Raw genomic sequence first — 19,249 nt, 5'->3', positions numbered from 1 at the left:
GCTGGTGGGGTAGCTCCACAGCCGCCGGCGTGTGACGCGGGGGGCGGGGTGCTGCAGGGTTAGGGGTTGAGCCCTGCTGCCCTGGGGGCAGCTCCTCCTCCGGGGTAGCAAGGAGGTGCTCAGCTGCCTCCCGCATGGCATGGAGCAGGGCAAGCCCTGCTCCTGCCGGGAGGGCTGGGTGGACCTCTGGCTGCTGCTGCTGCTGGGGGTCCATGACTGCAGCGCTCGGGGTCTGTGTGCCTATGGCTCCTCAGACCGCGTGCTGTGCAGGCTGAGTGTGTCTGGGAGGGGCCCTTTAAGGGAGCGGCTAGCTGTTGCCCCGGAAGCGCTAGTCCACCCTGTGACCCTGTCTGCAGCTGTGCCTGGCATCCCTATTTCGAAGTGTGCTACTTTGGTGTGTAGACGTTCCCTCGCTGCGCCTATTTCAATGTTGGGCTGCGCAACGTCGAAGTTGAACATTGACGTTGCCAGCCCTGGAGGACGTGTAGACGTTATTAATCGAAATAGCCTATTTCGATGTCGCTACATCGAAATAAGCTATTTCGATGTAGCGTGCACATGTAGACGTAGCCCTAGAGTGCATGTATTATAGGAGGATATTGATACAATAGGCATCCTAGAAACTTGGTGGAATGAGGATAATCAATGGAGCACAGTTACATGAGGGTGCACAGTCTATCAGAAGGACAGAACAGGTCATTCTGGTTGGAGAATGGCACTACATGTGAAAGAAAGTGTAGACTCGAAGCAAAAATCATAAATGAACCAAAATATTCCACAGAATTTCTATGGATAGTAATTCCATACTGTAATAATAAGAATATAGGAGTAGGGATATATTATACCAGCCACCTGACCAGGTTAGTGATAGTGGCTGTGTCTACACTGGAGAGTTCTGTTGACAGAAGGAGCTTTCTGTCAACAGAACTCAGGGAGAACATAAGAACATAAGAACATAAGAATGGCCATACTGGGTCAGACCAAAGGTCCATCAAGCCCAGCATCCCATCTGCCGACGGTGGCCAATGCCAGGTGCCCCAGAGAAGGAGAACAGAAGACAAGTGATTTATCTCCTGCCATCCATCTCCTGCCCTTGTTATGAAGGCTAGGGCACCATACTTTATCCCTGGCTAATAGCCATTTATGGACCTGACCTGCAAAAATTTATCAAGCTCTTTTTTAAACCCTAATAGAGTCCTGGCCTTCACAGCCTCCTCGGGCAAGGAGTTCCACAGGTTGACTGTGCGCTGTGTGAAGAAAAATTTCCTTTTATTAGTTTTGAACCTACTACCCATCAATTTCATTTGGTGTCCCCTAGTTCTTGTATTATGGGAAAAGGTAAATAATTTTTCTATATTCACTTTCTCCACACCATTCATGATTTTATATACCTCTTATCATATCGCCCCTCAATCGCCTCTTTTCCAAACTGAAAAGTCCCAGTCTCTCTAGCCTCTCCCCATATGGGACCCTTTCCAAGCCCCTAATCATCTTAGTTGCCCTTTTCTGAACCTTTTCTAATGCCAATATATCTTTTTTGAGGTGAGGAGACCACATCTGCACGCAGTACTCGAGATGTGGGCGTACCATAGTTTTATATAGGGGAAGTATGATATCTTTTGTCTTATTATCGATCCCTTTTTTAATAATTCCTAACATCCTATTTGCCTTACTAACTGCCGCTGCACACTGCGTGGATGTCTTCAGAGAACTATCCACTATAACTCCAAGATCCCTTTCCTGATCTGTCGTAGCTAAATTTGACCCCATCATGTAGTACGTGTAATTTGGGTTATTTTTTCCAACATGCATTACCTTACACTTACCCACATTAAATTTCATTTGCCATTTTGCTGCCCAATCACTCAGTTTGCTGAGATCTTTTTGTAGTTCTTCACAATCCCTTTTGCTTTTGACTGTCCTGAACAACTTGGTGTCATCTGCAAACTTTGCCACCTCACTGCTTACCTCATTTTCTAGATCATTGATGAACAAGTTGAACAGGATCGGTCCCAGGACTGAGCCCTGGGGAACACCACTAGTTACCCCCCTCCATTGTGAAAATTTACCATTTATTCCAACCCTTTGTTTTCTGTCTTTTAACCAATTCCCGATCCATGAAAGGACCTTTCCTCCTATCCCATGACCACCTACTTTACATAAAAGCCTTTGGTGTGGGACCGTGTCAAAGGCTTTCTGGAAATCTAGGTATATTATGTCCACTGGGTGCCCCTTGTCCGCATGTTTATTAACCCCTTCAAAGAATTCTAATAGATTAGACAGACACGACTTCCCTCTGCAGAAACCATGCTGACTTTTGCCCAACAATTCGTGCTCTTCTATGTGCCTTGCAATTTTACTCTTTACTAGTGTTTCTACTAATTTACCTGGTACTGATGTTAAACTTATCGGTCTATAATTGCCAGGATCTCCTCTAGAGCCTTTTTTAAATATTGGTGTTATATTGGCCGTCTTCCAGTCATTTGGTACCAAAGTGGATTTAAAGGATAGGTTACAAACCACTGTTAATAACTCCGCAATTTCACATTTGAGTTCTTTCAGAACCCTTGGGTGAATGCCATCTGGTCCTGGAGACTTGTTACTATTCAGCTTATCAATTAATTCCAAAACCTCCTCTAATGTCACTTCAATCTGAGTGAGTTCCTCAGATTTGTCGCCTAAAAAGGCTGGCTCAGATTTAGGAACCTCTGTAACATCTTCAGCCGTGAAGACTGAAGCAAAGAAATCATTTAATCGCTCCGCAATGGCACTGTCTTCCTTGATCGCTCCTTTTATATCTTTATCATCCAAGGGCCCCACTGCTTTTTTAGCAGGCTTCCTGCTTCTAATGTATTTAAAAAACATTTTACTATTGTTTTTTGAATTTTTGGCTAGCTGTTCCTCAAACTCTTTTTTGGCTTTTCTTACTACATTATGACAGTTAATTTGGGAGTGTTTATGTTCCTTTCTATTTTCCTCACTAGGATTTGACTTCCACTTTTTAAAAGCTGCCCTTTTCTCTCTCACTGCCTTTTTAACATGGCTGTTTAGCCATGGTGGTTCTTTGTTAGGTCTCTTACTGTGTTTTTTTATTTGGGGTATACATTTAAGTTGGGCCTCTAGTATGGTGTCTTTAAACAGTTTCCATGCATCTTCCAGGGATTTTAGTTTAATTACTCTACCTTTTAGTTTCTGTTTAACTAGCTTCCTCATTTTAGTGTAATTCCCCTTTTTGAAATTAAATGCCAGAGTGTTTGACCGCTGCGGTGTTCTTCCCAACACAGGAATATTAAAAGTTATTATATTGTGGTCACTATTTCCAAGCGGTCCAGTAACAGTTACCTCTTGGACCAGATCCTGCGTTCCAGTCAAGACTAGATCGAGAATCGACTCTCCCCTTGTGGGTTCCTGTACTAGCTGCTCCAAGAAGCAGTCATTTAAGGCATCAAGAAATTTAATCTCTGAATCCCGTCCTGAGGTGACATGCACCCAATCAATATGGGGATAATTGAAATCTCCTATTATTACTGTGTTTTTTATTTTGATAGCCTCTCTAATCTCCCTTAACATTTCAGCATCACTATCACTGTCCTGGTTAGGTGGTCGGTAATATATTCCTAATGCCATATTCATGTTAGAGGAATGAATTGTTATCCATAATGATTCTATGGAACATTTTGATTCCTTTAGGATTTTTACTTCATTTGATTCTATATTATCCTTCACATATAGTACCACTCCGCCACCCGCACGACCTGTTCTGTCTTTCCGATATAATTTATATCCCGGTATGATAGTGTCCCACTGATTGTCCTCATTCCACCATGTTTCTGAGATGCCTATTATGTCAACTTCCTCCTTTGATATGAGGTACTCCAGTTCACCCATCTTATTAGACAGACTCCTAGCATTAGTGTAAAAGCATGTTAGAAAACTACCACTATTTATATGTCCGCCTTTCACAGACGCGGTGGATTTTTTTATGCACGATTGTTTCACATCTGATCTTGCCCATATATTATTTCCCACGTTCCCTATCTGACTAACTTCTAGGGAATCCCTGTCTATGGAGCCTCGTGTAAGAGAAGTCTCCGTCCGATCCAGGTGCTCCCCCGCACCAATCGGCTTTCCCCCACCTCTTAGTTTAAAAACTGCTCTATGTCCTTTTTAATGTTTAATGCCAGCAGTCTGGATCCACCTTGATTTAGGTGGAGCCCATCCTTCCTGTATAGGCTCCCCCTACCCCAAAAGTATCCCCAGTTCCTAATAAATCTAAACCCCTCTTCCCTACACCATCGTCTCATCCACGCATTGAGACTCTGAAGTTCTGCCTGTCTATCTGGCCCTGCGCGTGGAACTGGAAGCATTTCAGAGAATGCCACCAAAGATGTTCTGGATTTCAGTCTCTTTCCTAGTAACCTAAATTTGGCCTCCAGAACATCTCTTCTACCCTTCCCTATGTCATTGGTACCAACATGTACCACGACGACCGGCTCCTCCCCAGCACTGCCCATAAGTCTGTCTAGATGCCTCGAGAGATCCGCAACCTTCGCACCAGGCAGGCAAGTCACCATACGGTTCTCCCGGTCATCACAAACCCAACTATCTATATTTCTAATGATCGAATCCCCCACTACTAAAACCTGCTTCTTCCTAACAGCTGGTGCTCCCTCCCCTGGAGAAGTATCCTCGGCACGAGAGGATACAACATCACCCTCTGGAAGGAGGGTCCCAACTACGGGATGGTTTCCCTCTGCTCCCCTTGACTGCTCTCCTTCCCTGAGCCTTTCATCCTCCATAACAGCCTCAGGACTGTCAGATTGGAGGTGGGACAGCCCTACTATGTCCCGGAAAGTCTCATCCACAAACACCTCTGCCTTCCTTAGCTCCTCCAGTTCAGCCACCCTGGCCTCCAAAGCACGCACTCGGTCTCTGAGGGCCAGGAGCTCCTTGCATCGAGCGCACACATACGCCACCCGCCCACAGGGTAGGTAGTCATACATACTGCACTCGACACAATAAACAGGATAGCCCCCACTCTGCTGCTGGGCTTCTGCCTCCATTTCCTACTCTAGTTATATATGAGGGTTAATTAAATGTTTCAGATAGAGGTTGTTATAAAGGATTTAGTTTAAGGGCAACAGAAGTAAGTCACTGGCTCCCTCCAAGCTCCCCCTCTCAACTCCCCTCTCCAAACTCCCTCCTGTTAGCACGCACCCTGTTTGCCAGCACCCGGTCGCAAAGCTCCCTGGTCGCTTACTAGCAGGGTTTAAGTGCTCAGCCTCCCTGATAGCTCCTCCCTCTGCCTACAGCTCAGCCAATCAGCACACGGTGTTTCAATTCAAACCTAATCAGCTTCCAACTGCCTGCCTGCCTGCCTGAGCACACGGCCTTTCAAACAAACAAACAAACACTCAGCTCAGCACTCCAAACAAACAAACTCCAAACTCCAAACAAACACACAAGCCCAAAACCTCCAAATATAAGCAGCCACTTACCCCAAGGTGCTTTAGTTTGCTCCTTCCTTCTCCTCCTCCAGGAGAGCCTCTCCAAACTCCCTCCTGTTAGCACGCACCCTGTTTGCCAGCACCCGGTCGCAAAGCATCTACACTCATAAAACCTTCTGTCAACAGCATCTCAACAGAACTCTGCTTTTGCCTCAACAGAGTTATCCCTCAAAAATTTGAGGCATAACTGTCTGTCAATAGAGAGGTCCAACTTCAACAGAATGAAGAATATGGGGGGGGGTGTAGATGATCTGTGGGTTATTTTGAAAGAAGGCTGTCTTTCAACCCCACTTTTGAATGTACTTGCAAGTGTAGACATTCCCCAGGGAGATTAGAGGGCTATAAAAATAAAAAATCTCAATAATAGTGGGGGATTTCAAATTTCCTACATCCTTTGGGCACATGTCACCTCAGGATAGGAGACAGAAATAAAATTTCTTCACCCTTTAAATGACTGCTTCTTGGAGCAGCTGGTTCTGGAACAGAGAGGCAATTCTTGATTTAGTCATAAATGGAGCATAGGACCTGGTCCAAGAGTTAAATAGAATCGGACCATTTGTACAAAGGGACCATAATGTAATAAAATTTAACATGTCTGTGGTGGGAAAAACACCACAGCAGCCTGACACTGTGGCATTTAATTTCAGAAAGAGGAACTGAAAAAAAAGAGAGAGAGAGAGAGAGAGAGAGAGAGAGAGAAGGAAGTTAGTTAAACAAGAATTAAAAGGTACAGTGACAAAAGTAAAAATCACTGCAAGATGTATGGGAAGTTTTCAAAGACAGCATAATAGAGGCCCAACTTAAATGTATACCCCAAATTAAAAAACACAGTAAGAGAACCGAAAAAGTGCATTGTGGCTTAACAATCATGTAAAAGAAACATTGAGAGAAGAAAATACATTGTTTAAATTGTTTCCTAATGATGAAAATAGGAAGGGCTATAAACCGAAGTGTAGGAATATAATAAGGAAAACTAAAAAGGAGTTTGAAGAACAGCTAGCTGAAAACTCAAAAAGTAATAGCAATTTTTCAAGTTCATCAGAAGCAGGAAGCCTACTAACCAACCAGTGTCAACAGATGGCTCTCCTCCCTGAAACATCCACTGGCGTTTTGTCGACAGATTTCCTCATGGTGAGCGGGGTACAGCTGTCAACTAATGGTTGACAGAACGCAATTGGGAAACTGGAATGCTCCCTGGGTTTTGTCGACAAAATGTCCATCTAGATATGTAATCTAGATATAGGTAATGTCCATATGAGACAGTTGTAGGTGTGTGTGATGCATGCACACTTCACAAAGGATGAGCCTCAGTTTCTAGGGAAATGTTTGTTGTATGAGTAAGTCCTAAGTATAAACCAAGTGTAATGTTCTTCGTCTGTTTCTTCCCAAGTCTCCGCTAGTGACATTGTCATCATGGGAATAGCAATTGGAAGCATACTTCTTCTTCTTCTGGTTATCAGCTGTGCCATCCATAAAAGAGCTCAGATTGCTCAGGTCTTTAGGCGGTAAGTACAATTCTATGTATGTGTAGTACCCAGAGTTACTGAGACATCATGTGGGGTGAGTGAAGTCTCTGCTCTACAGCCTTGGCTGGGTGCTAGCTGGCCTGTAGTTCATGTAGGTAGAGTACAGGGCTTCAGACCCTATAGGCACAGGTTCTATCCCTGGTGCTGGCAACCCAGGTTTGTCAGTGTTAGATATGTTTACACTGTATGATAAGATTCTATTACTTCCACTTATCTCTAATCTCAGTTCCCCAAGGCTGGGTCAACCCATAACCCTTCCTTTCAAAAGGGGCCTGTTAATGAGTGGGTTTGAAAGATGCTGATGAGGCACTGCAAAAATGCAGCTTTTTGAATCACTTGCCACCTGTGGAGATGGGACCTTCCAAAAGGACCTCCCCCAGTTTTCAAAAGCCCCTTCTTCCAATCACCAGATAGGAAATTTTCCAATTATCCTTTGTAGAAAAAGTTAATGCAGAGTCACAGTTTCCCAGTGTAGTGGCTTCACGACCATCATTCCTGTCAGTCTCAGAAAGAGGCCATGCCTGCCTGTTGCACACAGCTAAATAGATAAAATGACAAAGGCATAATCTGCTCAGAATCTGTTGGGGTTGCCACGCAACACGGTGATTTGTTTCTTTCAGTAAAGAAAAAACACAATTATTCTATTTTTTTCCAAAAATTTATCTGGTCCTTTCCAGAGACTAGCTTCCCTAGTCATCAGATTATTTTAGTTAAGGATCTATTTTAGTAGCATTCTCACTGAAGATTTAATAAGACACTTGTGTGTGGCTATGGGAGCATCTTAACTGATCTAGTATTGGATTCCTCAGCAGTCTCAATTTCCCTGCAACCTTTCTTAGCCCAGAGGCTTCTCTGGTGCCTTCGGGTGCATTTTTCCCCCTGGCCAAATCTTAGGTTAACCTCAGTCACCTTTCAGGAATCAAAGTTTATATGAAGTGCTATGGAGAACCTGGAGTGAGGAATTCCAAAGTAAAAGAGGGTGTCAGATGCCAGCCTTTGCATATTGATGCCAATTACTGAAGGTGAAAGAGCAACCCATTCAGCCAAACAGGTTTAAGCTGAAATGTAGTAACGTGATTTTATAGTTCATTAATATTCTGTCATGTAACACAGCTATTGTGATGGATTATAATAAATATCTTTCCAAGCCCTGCATAATAGTTACAATTTCAGCTTGTTTACAAATTGTATTGTCTAAATAGCATGTGCTTTGTATTTCAGGTCTTCCAAAAAGAGACAAATAACAAAAAGTGATTCTAGTGCTCAAGACATAGTAAGAGTTTTTCCATTAGCTCATGTCAGTTACTCTTTAATATTCGAAGAGTATGCATAAACATTTACTAGTCTGGGAGATCATTAAAACTTCTCTTTCTTTTGGCTACGTCTACACGGTGTGCTGCTGCAGGCAGGGTCATGCAAATGAGGGCACTTGACAATGCAAATGAGGCAGTCATTTCCAAATCACATGCCTCATTTGCATACTTTTGCATGATCGCTGTCCTGGCGGAGGCTTCAGCTGACACAAAACAAGCCAAGTCGACGACGGGGTCTGTCAACCAACACCCCTCCTGTCGACGACCCCCTTACCCCTGACCAAAGTGAGGGATAAGGGGCTGTTGACAAGGTGGGTTTGGATGGGCAGACGCCTGTCTACATGGCTTTCTTTGTGGTGACTGAAACCTTTGCCGGGATAACCATCATGAGAGAGTATGCAAACGAGGCGTGTGATTTGTAAATGAGCGCTTCATTGCATTGTCTCATGCCCTCGTTTGCATGACCCTGCTGGCAGCTGCATGCAATGCAGATGTAGCCTTTGTGTGTGTGTAAGGATCTATGAAAGTTGAAAACTAGTATGTAAACATGTAATGCGCTCATAGAAGGGGGCAGAGTTAAGCTTGTTTATACAACTATCTGAGACTTGGGGATCAGTATTTTATATTGTCATAGTTGTTTATTTATATCTCAAGTAATCCTAGACTGTGTGATAATTTATATTTTAATTTATAATAATTTTCTAAAGAATAAAATGGATGAACAGTAGGACTTTTATTATAAATCAAACGAAAGTAAGTAAGTAAGGCTACATCTACACGGCACCCTAAACGCAAAATAATATATGCAATTTGTGCTATGCAAAATGCATATCTTATTTCGAGTTTATTTCAAAATAGGCTATTTTGGCACTTGGTGCTGTCTAAACAGTGCCAAATTTTGAAATAATGTGCTATTTTGAAACATCCCTTACTCCTCATGCAATGAAAGGTACAGGGATGGTGAACTAGCACACCCATTATGTAGAAAAATATTTCAAAATAACAGACCCAGAGTAACTATTCTGGGATAGTGAGGTATCCCAAAATAGTTCTGCTGTGTAGACATAACCAAAATGTCCTGACTTGGTGGCGTAGTTGTACAGTTTGAAGGTCTTTTAAAAGCTTTTTAAAAATAAGTTTTGGCATGGTAATAGAGTATTACATGAAAAAATTGACATTTAAAGGATAACGTTTCTAAGTCGTACAAACTTTTGCATCTTCAAAAATGTTTCCAAAGAAAGTCTAAATGGCATAGTCTGAATAACTATAAGCAGGATAAATGTGGCTACATAAAAGCTTTGTCTACACAGAGACTTTCTTCATCACTGCTGCTGGCAGCACTTTGCTAAGCAAGGTTCTCAAAAATGCAGATAGCTTCCCTCACATGTCTAATTAGCATATGTGCACAAGATCTGCTGTCAGAGGATGCTGTGGCAGTACACAGGCCATGTACACATGCCTCTGCTGTCAAAAACACCCTCTGTCACCACCCCCCTTATCCTTGAAAAAAATCATGGATAAAGGATTGGTGACAGAGAAGGGTTTTGCCAGCAGAGGCACATCCACATGGCCTGTTTACTGATGGCAGCTGTCTCTGCCAGCAGGGAGCTCTTGCGCGGCTATGCTAATTAGCCATATGATTGTACAAATAGGAAGCCATTTGCATTTTTGAGAACGCTGCTTCGCATAGCACTGTGGGCAGCAGCGCTGAAGAAAGGCTCCATGTAGACGTGCCCAAAGTCTGTCAATTAGCCAGATTATGTTTCAATCATTAGTATGGTTTTATTCTGTTTCTTTTTGTATTTTTAGAAGACTGTGAAGAAAAAAAGCAGTATTCGGTCTAAAAATTAGAAGGGGAGCTCTTTGTGTAACAGAGCACAGGATACTGGAAGATTGAAAAAGCAATGTTTTTACTTATCAGTTCAGCCACTGAAAGAACATGTGGAACCCTGAAAACATAGTTGTGTGTCGAAACTCCCAGTTGTGTGGGATGCATGTAGAATTACCTGTGTTTCGAACCTCTCTGTTTATTTTGTTACTCTGTTCTACTTTATTTAAATAAATAGGTTTTGTCCTTCTCTTTCTGTATGTGCATTAGTCTCCTAAGAACTTCATAGACTCTCATTCTGCTTCTAAGACGGTCCTGTCCTACGTATCCCTAGAATTCTCTATTTCTAGGAAGCAGAAACTTAGCAGTTCTTTAAGTGCATACATATGCCCATTCTGCTGTATGTGTTATGTATGCACCTCATGCACAGTTGTCAGAGAACTCTTTCCTTCGCTGGTATCTCCTGTGAGGCTTGAGCATCTTCTGTTGCCACACGCCACTGAATGCTGCCTTCAACCTCCTTCAGTCCCTTGTTACCACCATTAATGGTTGTCAAAACAATTCCTTGCAACTGTCAAAACTGGATTTGATAGGTACTTCTCTGATGCCTTTGTGGGGGAGGGCACTACCACATTCACAGCCATGAAAATCACATCTTGCTCCATGAAATCTTCTCTTGTGAAATACGCTGAGGAAGGGCACAGCTTCGAGGTGCAAAGCTAGAGCTTCTACCTTATATTGGCATCCAGCTTCTGGTCCTGGCAGTGCTGGGGAGGGGTTGGACTACCTCTTCTCTTGCAGGGTGGCTCCTATGGCCAGGTCAGACCCACATCCAGGAACCTCCCTTGGCTACAGTAAGCTTAACACTCCAGTCTTGCTTCCTTCTCCCTTTGACCTCAACACCAATGGGGATTGCTACATAGGAAGCAACCACAGAGCTGTACCTCCAGGGGAGCTGCCCACTTGTAAGATGATGAAAAGTTAGAACACCCATCCCATACCATCCAACCCTCACATCTGTGCTATCCTCTGCTTTTTGGTTGCCCAGTGCTAAGAAAGTGCTTCTGTCACTAGCACCATAGAAATAAGGATGGCAGTACTGTGACCCCCCACAACAGACTTGCAACCACCCACCTCTGTTTTGGGTGGGCATTCCAAGATTATAACATTGAGGAATTTCAGATGTAAATATCTGAAACTATGAAATTAATTATTTTGAAAATCCTGTCACTGTAAAATTGACCTAAGTGTGTGGTTGGTTTTAAAAGCCCCATTTTCTTGTTTAAAATGCTTGGGAGACGCCCATATCAGTGACATATATTACATTTGTAAAGGATCTAAGCTCCATTCAATAAAAGAGTCTTGAGGCTCAAGTGTTTTCTCCGTTTGGTAGCACTTTAGCCTCCATCGGACCTATCTGATGGGTAGAGCATCCCAAGCACATCAGCTTCACTATGGAGAAACCCACCAAAGATGTCTGCAGCTCCTTGGTCCTTTTCACCCTCCTCAGATATAGACCCTCCTCAGGTCCAATGCCTTGCTTGGGTATGTCAGTACTGAAATTAATTAGGGAAACAAACTCTACAAGACAATTAAGGAAGAGTATCTGGCTGGAGCACTCTCCAGCTAAGAAGGAGGGATGCCCACCTTTGGAGCTTATGCCAGGTCTATCAAGGACATCCTGTGAAAGCTGTCTGCAACAGAGCTGTCACCACTTTCAACCACTCTGAAGATCACAAGGGACCTGCTTAACCTCATGGTGCCAGTATCTCTTGCAGTGTAGGAAGACTTACAGTGCATACTAAACCTGCAGCCCCACCATTACCACTTGAGCAACTTGTGATACCATGCTTCCCAACATTCTGCAAATGCTGGTGCAGTTGAAGGGGAAGACACCAAAGATATCCCCAGCATCACCACAACCAGGTTCAGGCTAACAATCCTCACTCCCAACTGGCTGTGTCCCCCTGCTGACACTTACACTGGACTCTCCTTCGTCAGACTTAAAAATGCATCTATCTGTGTCCAACCCAAGACAGAGAACATACTTGCCATCAGAGAGACATGAGGACCACAGGTTATCCAAGAATCTCAGCACTGACAATAAGACAATGTCCTGGTCAGGGATGAGCCCCAGGCCCAAAGCAGTGTCCTTTCTAGATTTCCTCCCCCAGTTAGAATCACCCTGCAACCATCTTGACTTCTACCATTGAGGTCAAGAGGATCAGTACTAATGACATTATCCTTTAGTACTGAGAGCAGTACTAAACAGTCAAAAATCACTTGGGCTCCTTCTCCTGCACAAGTCCTGGAGCAGCCACCACCTCCAAATCCTGTTGCATCCTTGGCCTTGTCACCAGACAAAGATATTGAGGCAGCCAGTGATTCACCATGGCCAGAAGACCAGAATTCATCCTGATTTATTGAGAGGAGTGGTCTGTATTCTTGTCATTCATGCAGAATAGGTGTGTGAAAGCTCTCACAAGCTGGTGGATGTTACTACCAGTGGCTACTGCCAGCATGGCTCTACTGTGTAATAAATCCATTAGGGAGCTAATGTGGCGAGGTGGACCTTGTCTCTCACAGTAAAAGCAGCTGAAATAGGTATTACTTCCACTCTAAGGGAAATCAGCATTCATATTCTCACAGTTGGTGGTGTTAGCTGCTCATGAATGAGAGAGACATGGACTCTAAGCACCAACTCCAAAAACAGATTCAAAGAAACTAAATTTGTTCAGATGCAAAGATTAAACTAAGACCTCACTCTCTGGGAGAATATTATAACATTTAAAGTTCAGTTACCACAGGATTTTGGGCAAGAGTTTGCAGTAATTGCCAAAGAGGTTAAGCTGGTTGCTAGACCTGCTGGCAGGAAGGAGTGGAGGTGGGGCTTGCACTGAGGTCATAGAAGCAGAATGGATGAGACTCAGACTGAAGTCATAGAAGCAAACTGGGCGGGGCTTGAATTGGGGCTGTTGGCAAGGAGGGGAGGAGGTGGGGTTGGCACTAAGGCAGTAGAGTGGAGGGGAAGGGAGGTTTTATCTCAGCAAGTACTTGGCTGGTGAACAGCTGAGGGGATGGGGCAGCAGGTCTGGGCCCTCTTCCTGCTGCTCAGCCCAGGTGAGTCAGGGAATGAGTCGGGCAGGAATGCTAAAGGGGGAGGAGTTTGGGGTCAAGCTTGCAAGGGGGAGGCCCTGCAGGGAAGGGGAGCCAGGGGTTAGAGTGGGTTTGTGAGGGCAAACAAGGCCAGAACAGGGAGGAGAGGTAGGACTGGTGTGCTATGGGGGTGAGGGGGTGTTGCAGGGGAGCAGGAAGAGGGAGTCACCATCAGTGAGACTGGAAGAGGCATGGAGAGGGACCTGCCAGGTAGCATTCAGAGGCACACAGTGCAGGGGAAGGGGAGCCAGGCCCACCGTGTTTTTGGGAGATTGAGGATTTTTGTTGGGGTGAGGGGTGGAGGTATAGAATGACATGAGAGAGCAGGGAAGAGGTGTGGAGGAGGGAATTTGAGGGTCATAGCTGCAATGAGAGTGGGGGCAAGGCACCCAGAAGGCTGGAGAGGCACTTGAACAGGGAAGGTTGTGTGGTCCCCGTGAAGGGGGTGTGTTCAGTGGAAGGGAACCAAGATGTGATGGTTGAGGGACATAAGGCTACTGAGAGGGGTTGGGAGCAGTCCAAAGGAGGTTCAGGAGAGCTGAGCATGGAGCAGCACCCCATCCTCTAAGGATCTTTTCAGGAGCTGATGTGGGTAGGAAGCAGTGGCAGCTGAGGGGGAGCTTGAAGGCAGCTGAATCAGGCATAAAGTGAGGCTTGAAAAAGAGACTTTTGAAGAGTAAATAGGGAGGGGTGTGGGGTTTGCTGAAGGCTTTTTGAGGTTATGGTGTAGGTTGGGCAGAGTGAGTTCCTCTGAGGGGTGGTTTTGAGTATATAGGAAAGAGAAAGTACAGCTTGCTGAATGGATAGATTGGGGCGGGGGGACGGAAGGTTGATATGGAGCAGTACATGCCCAAAGGGCATTAGCAGGCACTGAAGAGGGTAGAGCAGATCTTGTTTGGGGAGCTCAGGTGCACTGGCACAAGGGCGGGGGAGTGGTGGGGCCTGCAAAGGTGGAGACAAAGTTGTGGAGAAAAGCATGCCCTGGGCAAATGGGTAGAAACTGGGGCCAGGGGCTTGGAGGAGAAAGCAACCCAGAGAGAGAAAGAGAGTTGCTGACCTGGTGACTGAGTAGATAATGGGACCATCAAGGAAGGCTTTGATATGGAAGCGATTTAGGCAGTGAAGCAGGAACCTGTGTCAGCTGATCAAAGCTTGGGGACATGGACAAGGGAGGAGAGGAATGTAGCATGCTGCAGATGATGTGAAAGTGGTGTAGCAGGAAGGGGTTTGTGACTGTGCAGTAGAGAGAGTGCACCTTGTATCGGTATTTACGAGGGAAGGAAGAGGGAGAAGGAAATGAGTCTTGCCCAGTGGAGTTTCAGAGGGCCTGTGCAAAAGGAGGGGAGACCAGTCCTGTCAACGGGGGAATAAATGGGATTGAAGAATGTGGATGAGGTGAATATAGCTCAATAAAGGGGATTTTGACCATTAGCAAGGAGGGCAAATGTTCATCAGAGGAGAGGTTTGCTGTGGATGGAACAGAGAGTGGGGAGTGCCACTTATTGGGTGAGGTATGCAGTAACAGACGGTGATGTAGGGTCCTCTGAGATTGCAAGGGCAGAGTTATTGCCAATTAGGGAATTGGTTGTGGCTCACAAGGAGGACAGAGGAGAGGCAGTGACAGGAGGTATATGGAGCACATGGCTCATTGAAGAGCACAGCACAGCAAAGAGAATATTGAGGCTAACCATGGTTGAGGGTTGCATGATACAAAAGAAGAACAAAGCAGCAGGGCTTACTGTGGGGTATATTAGAAGAATTAAACTGGGTATGATGGTGAAGATGGACCAGGGCAGGTGTACTCTGCTAGACGCATTAGGTATTTCATTGGAAGAGAGAGCCTATTGATCAGGGAATCCCTAACAAGAAGAATGAAAGGGGCCTGTTGGAGAAATTGCATTGTGTTTGGGCTGGGAAAGAGAAAGGAGTAGTAATGCTACTATTTTCTCTCTGGCTATGTCTACACGGGTAGCTTCTCTCAACAGAAGTCACTGTCGACAGAGAAACCCCAGCAAAACTTCTGTTGACATATAGAATCTACACACGAAAGCAGATCAAAAGAGCAATCTGCTCTGTCAACAGAGAGAAGCCAGACTGCCCGGCCCTCTCTCCACAGGATGGCTGACCTGAAGCTTTGCAAACAGGGCTTCCCAGGGAACTGCAAGCCCTCTCTGTCAACAGATGTGTCTACACAGGCACTTTGTCAACAAAACACTGTGGGTGCTACACCTGATTAGGGAGAGGGGTAATGCTGAGTTTTGTCAAACTCTTGACAGAGAGCTTTAATCAAGTAGACACTGGGCAAGCTTTGTTGACAAAAGCCCAGGTTTCTCAAAAGTAGCTGCTCATGTAGACACAGACTCTGTGTCTAAGCTTACCAAATGGTTTGCAGACATTTAAATAAGAAGCAGCCTTCATCAGTGTCCTAAAACTGTTCCTCCTTTGCCCATTGTATCGAGTGATTTCTGTATAAAATGATTTGCAGTGTCAGAATCTAAAAGCACATATTCCAGTTGTTGTTATATTCTATTAACATATTTGAAACTATTTCTCTTTCTAGGCTTTACTGAGACTTTGAAATTATTTTACTCTGAACTGATAGTGCCAAGAAAGCTAGAACCAAGGGATGGCATAGACACCAAGGTAGAACTGCTTTCTTTTTAAAAAAAAAGTGGAGTTATTATGATAAAACAGACTAGTGAACCATGAATTCCATCTTGGTAACTGCCAGTACCAGATGGGTTAGCAGAAGGTATAACCAACTGTAGCATAAATTACCTAGGGCTGAAAGTTTCTCTTAATCCTGAGCTATCAGTGGTTTGGTTCTCCTCTGAGGCATAAGGCTTGATGAACCTTGTTGCTGGTGCAACTGCATTGACATTTTTATGATTGGAGCTCATTGCACATTAAGAACATTTATCATTTGACAATAGGTAAAACAAATAGGCTGCATCTACACTGGCCCCTCCCTTGCAACAGGGGCAGGTTAATGAGGGAGTTCAGAAGATGCTAATGCGGCACTGACGTGAATACGCAGCACCTTATTAACATAATGGCGGCCACGCGCCACTCGAAAGTGCTGCTTTTGGAACACACGCCGCCCGTGTAGACAGGGACCTTTCATAAGGACCCCTGCACTTCAAAACCCCTGAAACGAAATAGGAAGAAAGGTCTTTCAAAGTCAGGGGGCCCTTTCGAAAGGCTCCTGTCTACACAGGCAGCATGCTTTCTGAAAGCGGCACTTTCGAATCGCATGTGGCCACCCTTATGCTAATGAGGCACTGCATATTCATGTCACTGTCTCATTAGCAACTTCTCAATGCCCTCATTAACATGCTCCTTTCAAAAGGGAGGAGCCAGTGTAGACACGGCCATAGCGTGTTGTTCATTGCAAGAATCTAAGGAATTCAGAAAGTACTTATATGGCCCCCATTAACAGGGTATATAAGCAATACACAATCTTTAAAATATTTATCCTCCCAACATTCCTTTAAATTACGAAAGTGCCCCTGTGAGCTAGCAAAACCCAATTTTAAAGACTGGCCATACCATCGTAAAAATATTCTTGTCTGTAACTTCTAGTAAGCGGAAAATGGCCCATTTGTCAGGGCTGGTTTACGAGTCCTGAGAAATAGTTCCGTCATTCTGATTTTATTGGTTATCTGCCCTGAACTCCCTATAGAGTACTAGGACTGGGCATTTATGCGGTACATCTCTTGAAAGGTAATTTTGCTTGGTATGTGAAGTACAGAATTTGAGCTATGCTGTTTGAATAGTTTAGAATTTGATATCGTTTGGGGATTCTTAATACGGCTTTCCTATTTGAAATATTCTACAAGGCTGTGTCTACATGGGCACAAATCTTCAAAATAGCCATATTTTGAAGATTAATAATAAGGCGCTGAATTGAATATTCAGTGCCTCATTAGCATTAGGACACTTCCGCCCATGGCGCTTTGAAAGCCCCGCTTTCGAAAGTGCGCGGCTCAGCTCAGCGCAGCTACACGGGGGTCCTTTTCTAAAGGACCCGCCCCTTTCGAAGTCGCCTTATTCTGATCATTGATCAGGATAAGGGGATTTCAAAAGGGGTGGGGTCCTTTCGAAAAGAACCCCCGTGTAGCCGTGCCGAGCCATGCACTTTCGAAAGTGGGGTTTTCGAAGCACCACGGCCGGAAGTGTCCTAATGCTAATGAGGCGCTGAATATTCACTTCAGCACCTCATTGGTAATCTTCAAAATATGGCTATTTCGAAAATTTGTGCCCATGTAGACACAGCCCAAGAGTTTAAGAGCACCAAGTCGTATAAGGATCTAGAAGCATGCAAGTCAAGTTTTGTGACCCAAATATTAAGTAAAGCTAGCACCACATGAAACACTTCCCCTGTAACTCTGTAGCAAAACAGACAACAGGCCAAAATGAACTAAGCACTACTGAGTGAATTTCACCCTTCTTTGTCCATGTTTGACTCCCAGGAACAACTCCCGCCCAAGGGTTGATGTATGCTGCTGATGTGAGAGGTCACTCAAGGGTGTGAAAATAATGCCCCCAAGTGACAGAAGTTACATCAACTTAAAGTGGTGTCTACCTCATGATATTTTCATGGGAGATGCTTTTCTGCCAGCATCTCTTCCACTTATACTGATAGGAGAGCATTCACCTATCCGCATACTACATCTTCACACTGTAATGTAGTAGTATAGGCATATTCTGATTTTCCACCGGGAATTATATGGGTTCCTGCCTCCCCCAGCTTTGTGTCATGGCTAAATGCCACAATATAACCCTCATGATTAAACTTTAAACCCATAGTCTGTGAATAAGAGAGTGATTTAGGGCCAGGATTTTGAAGGTATTTAGGTGCCTTAATATTCAGATAGGCCTCAAAATGCCTTTCAAAAGACTTTGAGCTAATGACCTGATTTTTAAATACACGTCATCTAAAGAACACCATAAGGAAGTATGGTGTGTTCTCTCTAAAAATAAGATTTCCCTAATGGCCACTTCTGATAAGGGACTGGCATGTGTCGGATTCATGGTCTTACACTAAACACACTATAAGGTTGAGACACTTTTCTATGACACACACTTGCCTTGTGTAAGGACTGCAAGGAATGTATCACGAGACAAGAGTTAGAATGGAAGCCAAAGGGAAAGAGGAAAAGGGGACTTCACAAACAAACACGGTGACAAAGCTTCCTCAATGAAGTAAAAGCAGATGGCTTAACATAGGATCAAATCAAAACTATTGATAAGAATTGCAAGATATATATATATTAAAAAAGTAGTGCTGTGGCAATGGTGTTCAGTGACATTTCTTAGGTTCTGTCTATATTAGGGAAATTTTCTCAACATTTCTTCTTTTGCTGCTGTAAACTGAGCTACACCAATATTAGCAATACTGGGAAGCCTAATGTAAACAGCACTTGCAGAGCCACAGCTATTTTTCACACTGTGGACTAGACATGTTCTGAGCGAGTTTCAGTGCTACAGTGCTAGGAACCACTGAAAACTAGTTTAAGTTGTGAATCCTGATACTATTCCTGGTGATGCAGCCAGACCAGTATTGGCAACTTTGGGAAATATTTTGGAAACTTCATGACTATAGTGAGTCCTTTGATGAAAGGAGAAAAATAATATTCACAGTCTAAGGAAATGTATGAATATCTAAGGAATGATATTCACAATCTAAGGAAATGTACGAATACAACTTTTATCAAATGGAATAATCTATAGGAATTAGAGTTTTAGTATACTATTGAATTATACTTTTTATTTAATGTTCTAGGAGAAGGTGTCTTATCTAATTAAAGTAGAAGGAAAACTCCATATTGTTCACCTACTACAGAAGAAGTAAGTGACTCTTCTCTTCCAAACCTTTAATCTACTCTTTTTATACAGAAATAGGTATACAGAAGGGCT

General features: G+C 44.0%; 2 protein-coding genes across 2 annotated transcripts in view; both read left to right on the top strand.

Annotated features, from left to right (window-relative positions):
* The window catches only part of LOC142001585 (disintegrin and metalloproteinase domain-containing protein 9-like), a 93,782-nt gene extending 83,585 nt beyond the window's left edge, over window positions 1–10,197 (top strand). The window contains exons 19-21 of the mRNA XM_074976982.1: window positions 6,898–7,012; window positions 8,255–8,306; window positions 10,156–10,197. Coding sequence (XP_074833083.1) covers window positions 6,898–7,012; window positions 8,255–8,306; window positions 10,156–10,197 — 209 coding nt within the window. The remainder of the gene's footprint in view (window positions 1–6,897; window positions 7,013–8,254; window positions 8,307–10,155) is intronic.
* A 3,054-nt stretch (window positions 10,198–13,251) lies between these two features.
* LOC142001577 (disintegrin and metalloproteinase domain-containing protein 20-like) overlaps window positions 13,252–19,249 on the top strand; it is a 106,764-nt gene continuing 100,766 nt past the window's right edge. The window contains exons 1-3 of the mRNA XM_074976969.1: window positions 13,252–13,294; window positions 15,891–15,973; window positions 19,116–19,180. Of these exons, the coding sequence (XP_074833070.1) occupies window positions 13,252–13,294; window positions 15,891–15,973; window positions 19,116–19,180 (191 nt within the window). The remainder of the gene's footprint in view (window positions 13,295–15,890; window positions 15,974–19,115; window positions 19,181–19,249) is intronic.

This window comes from Carettochelys insculpta, chromosome 1, assembly GCF_033958435.1.
Source record: "Carettochelys insculpta isolate YL-2023 chromosome 1, ASM3395843v1, whole genome shotgun sequence".
NCBI classification, from domain to species: domain Eukaryota; kingdom Metazoa; phylum Chordata; order Testudines; family Carettochelyidae; genus Carettochelys; species Carettochelys insculpta.
Note: the sequence above shows the minus strand (reverse complement) of the source record. Positions and strands in the feature narration are given on the sequence as shown.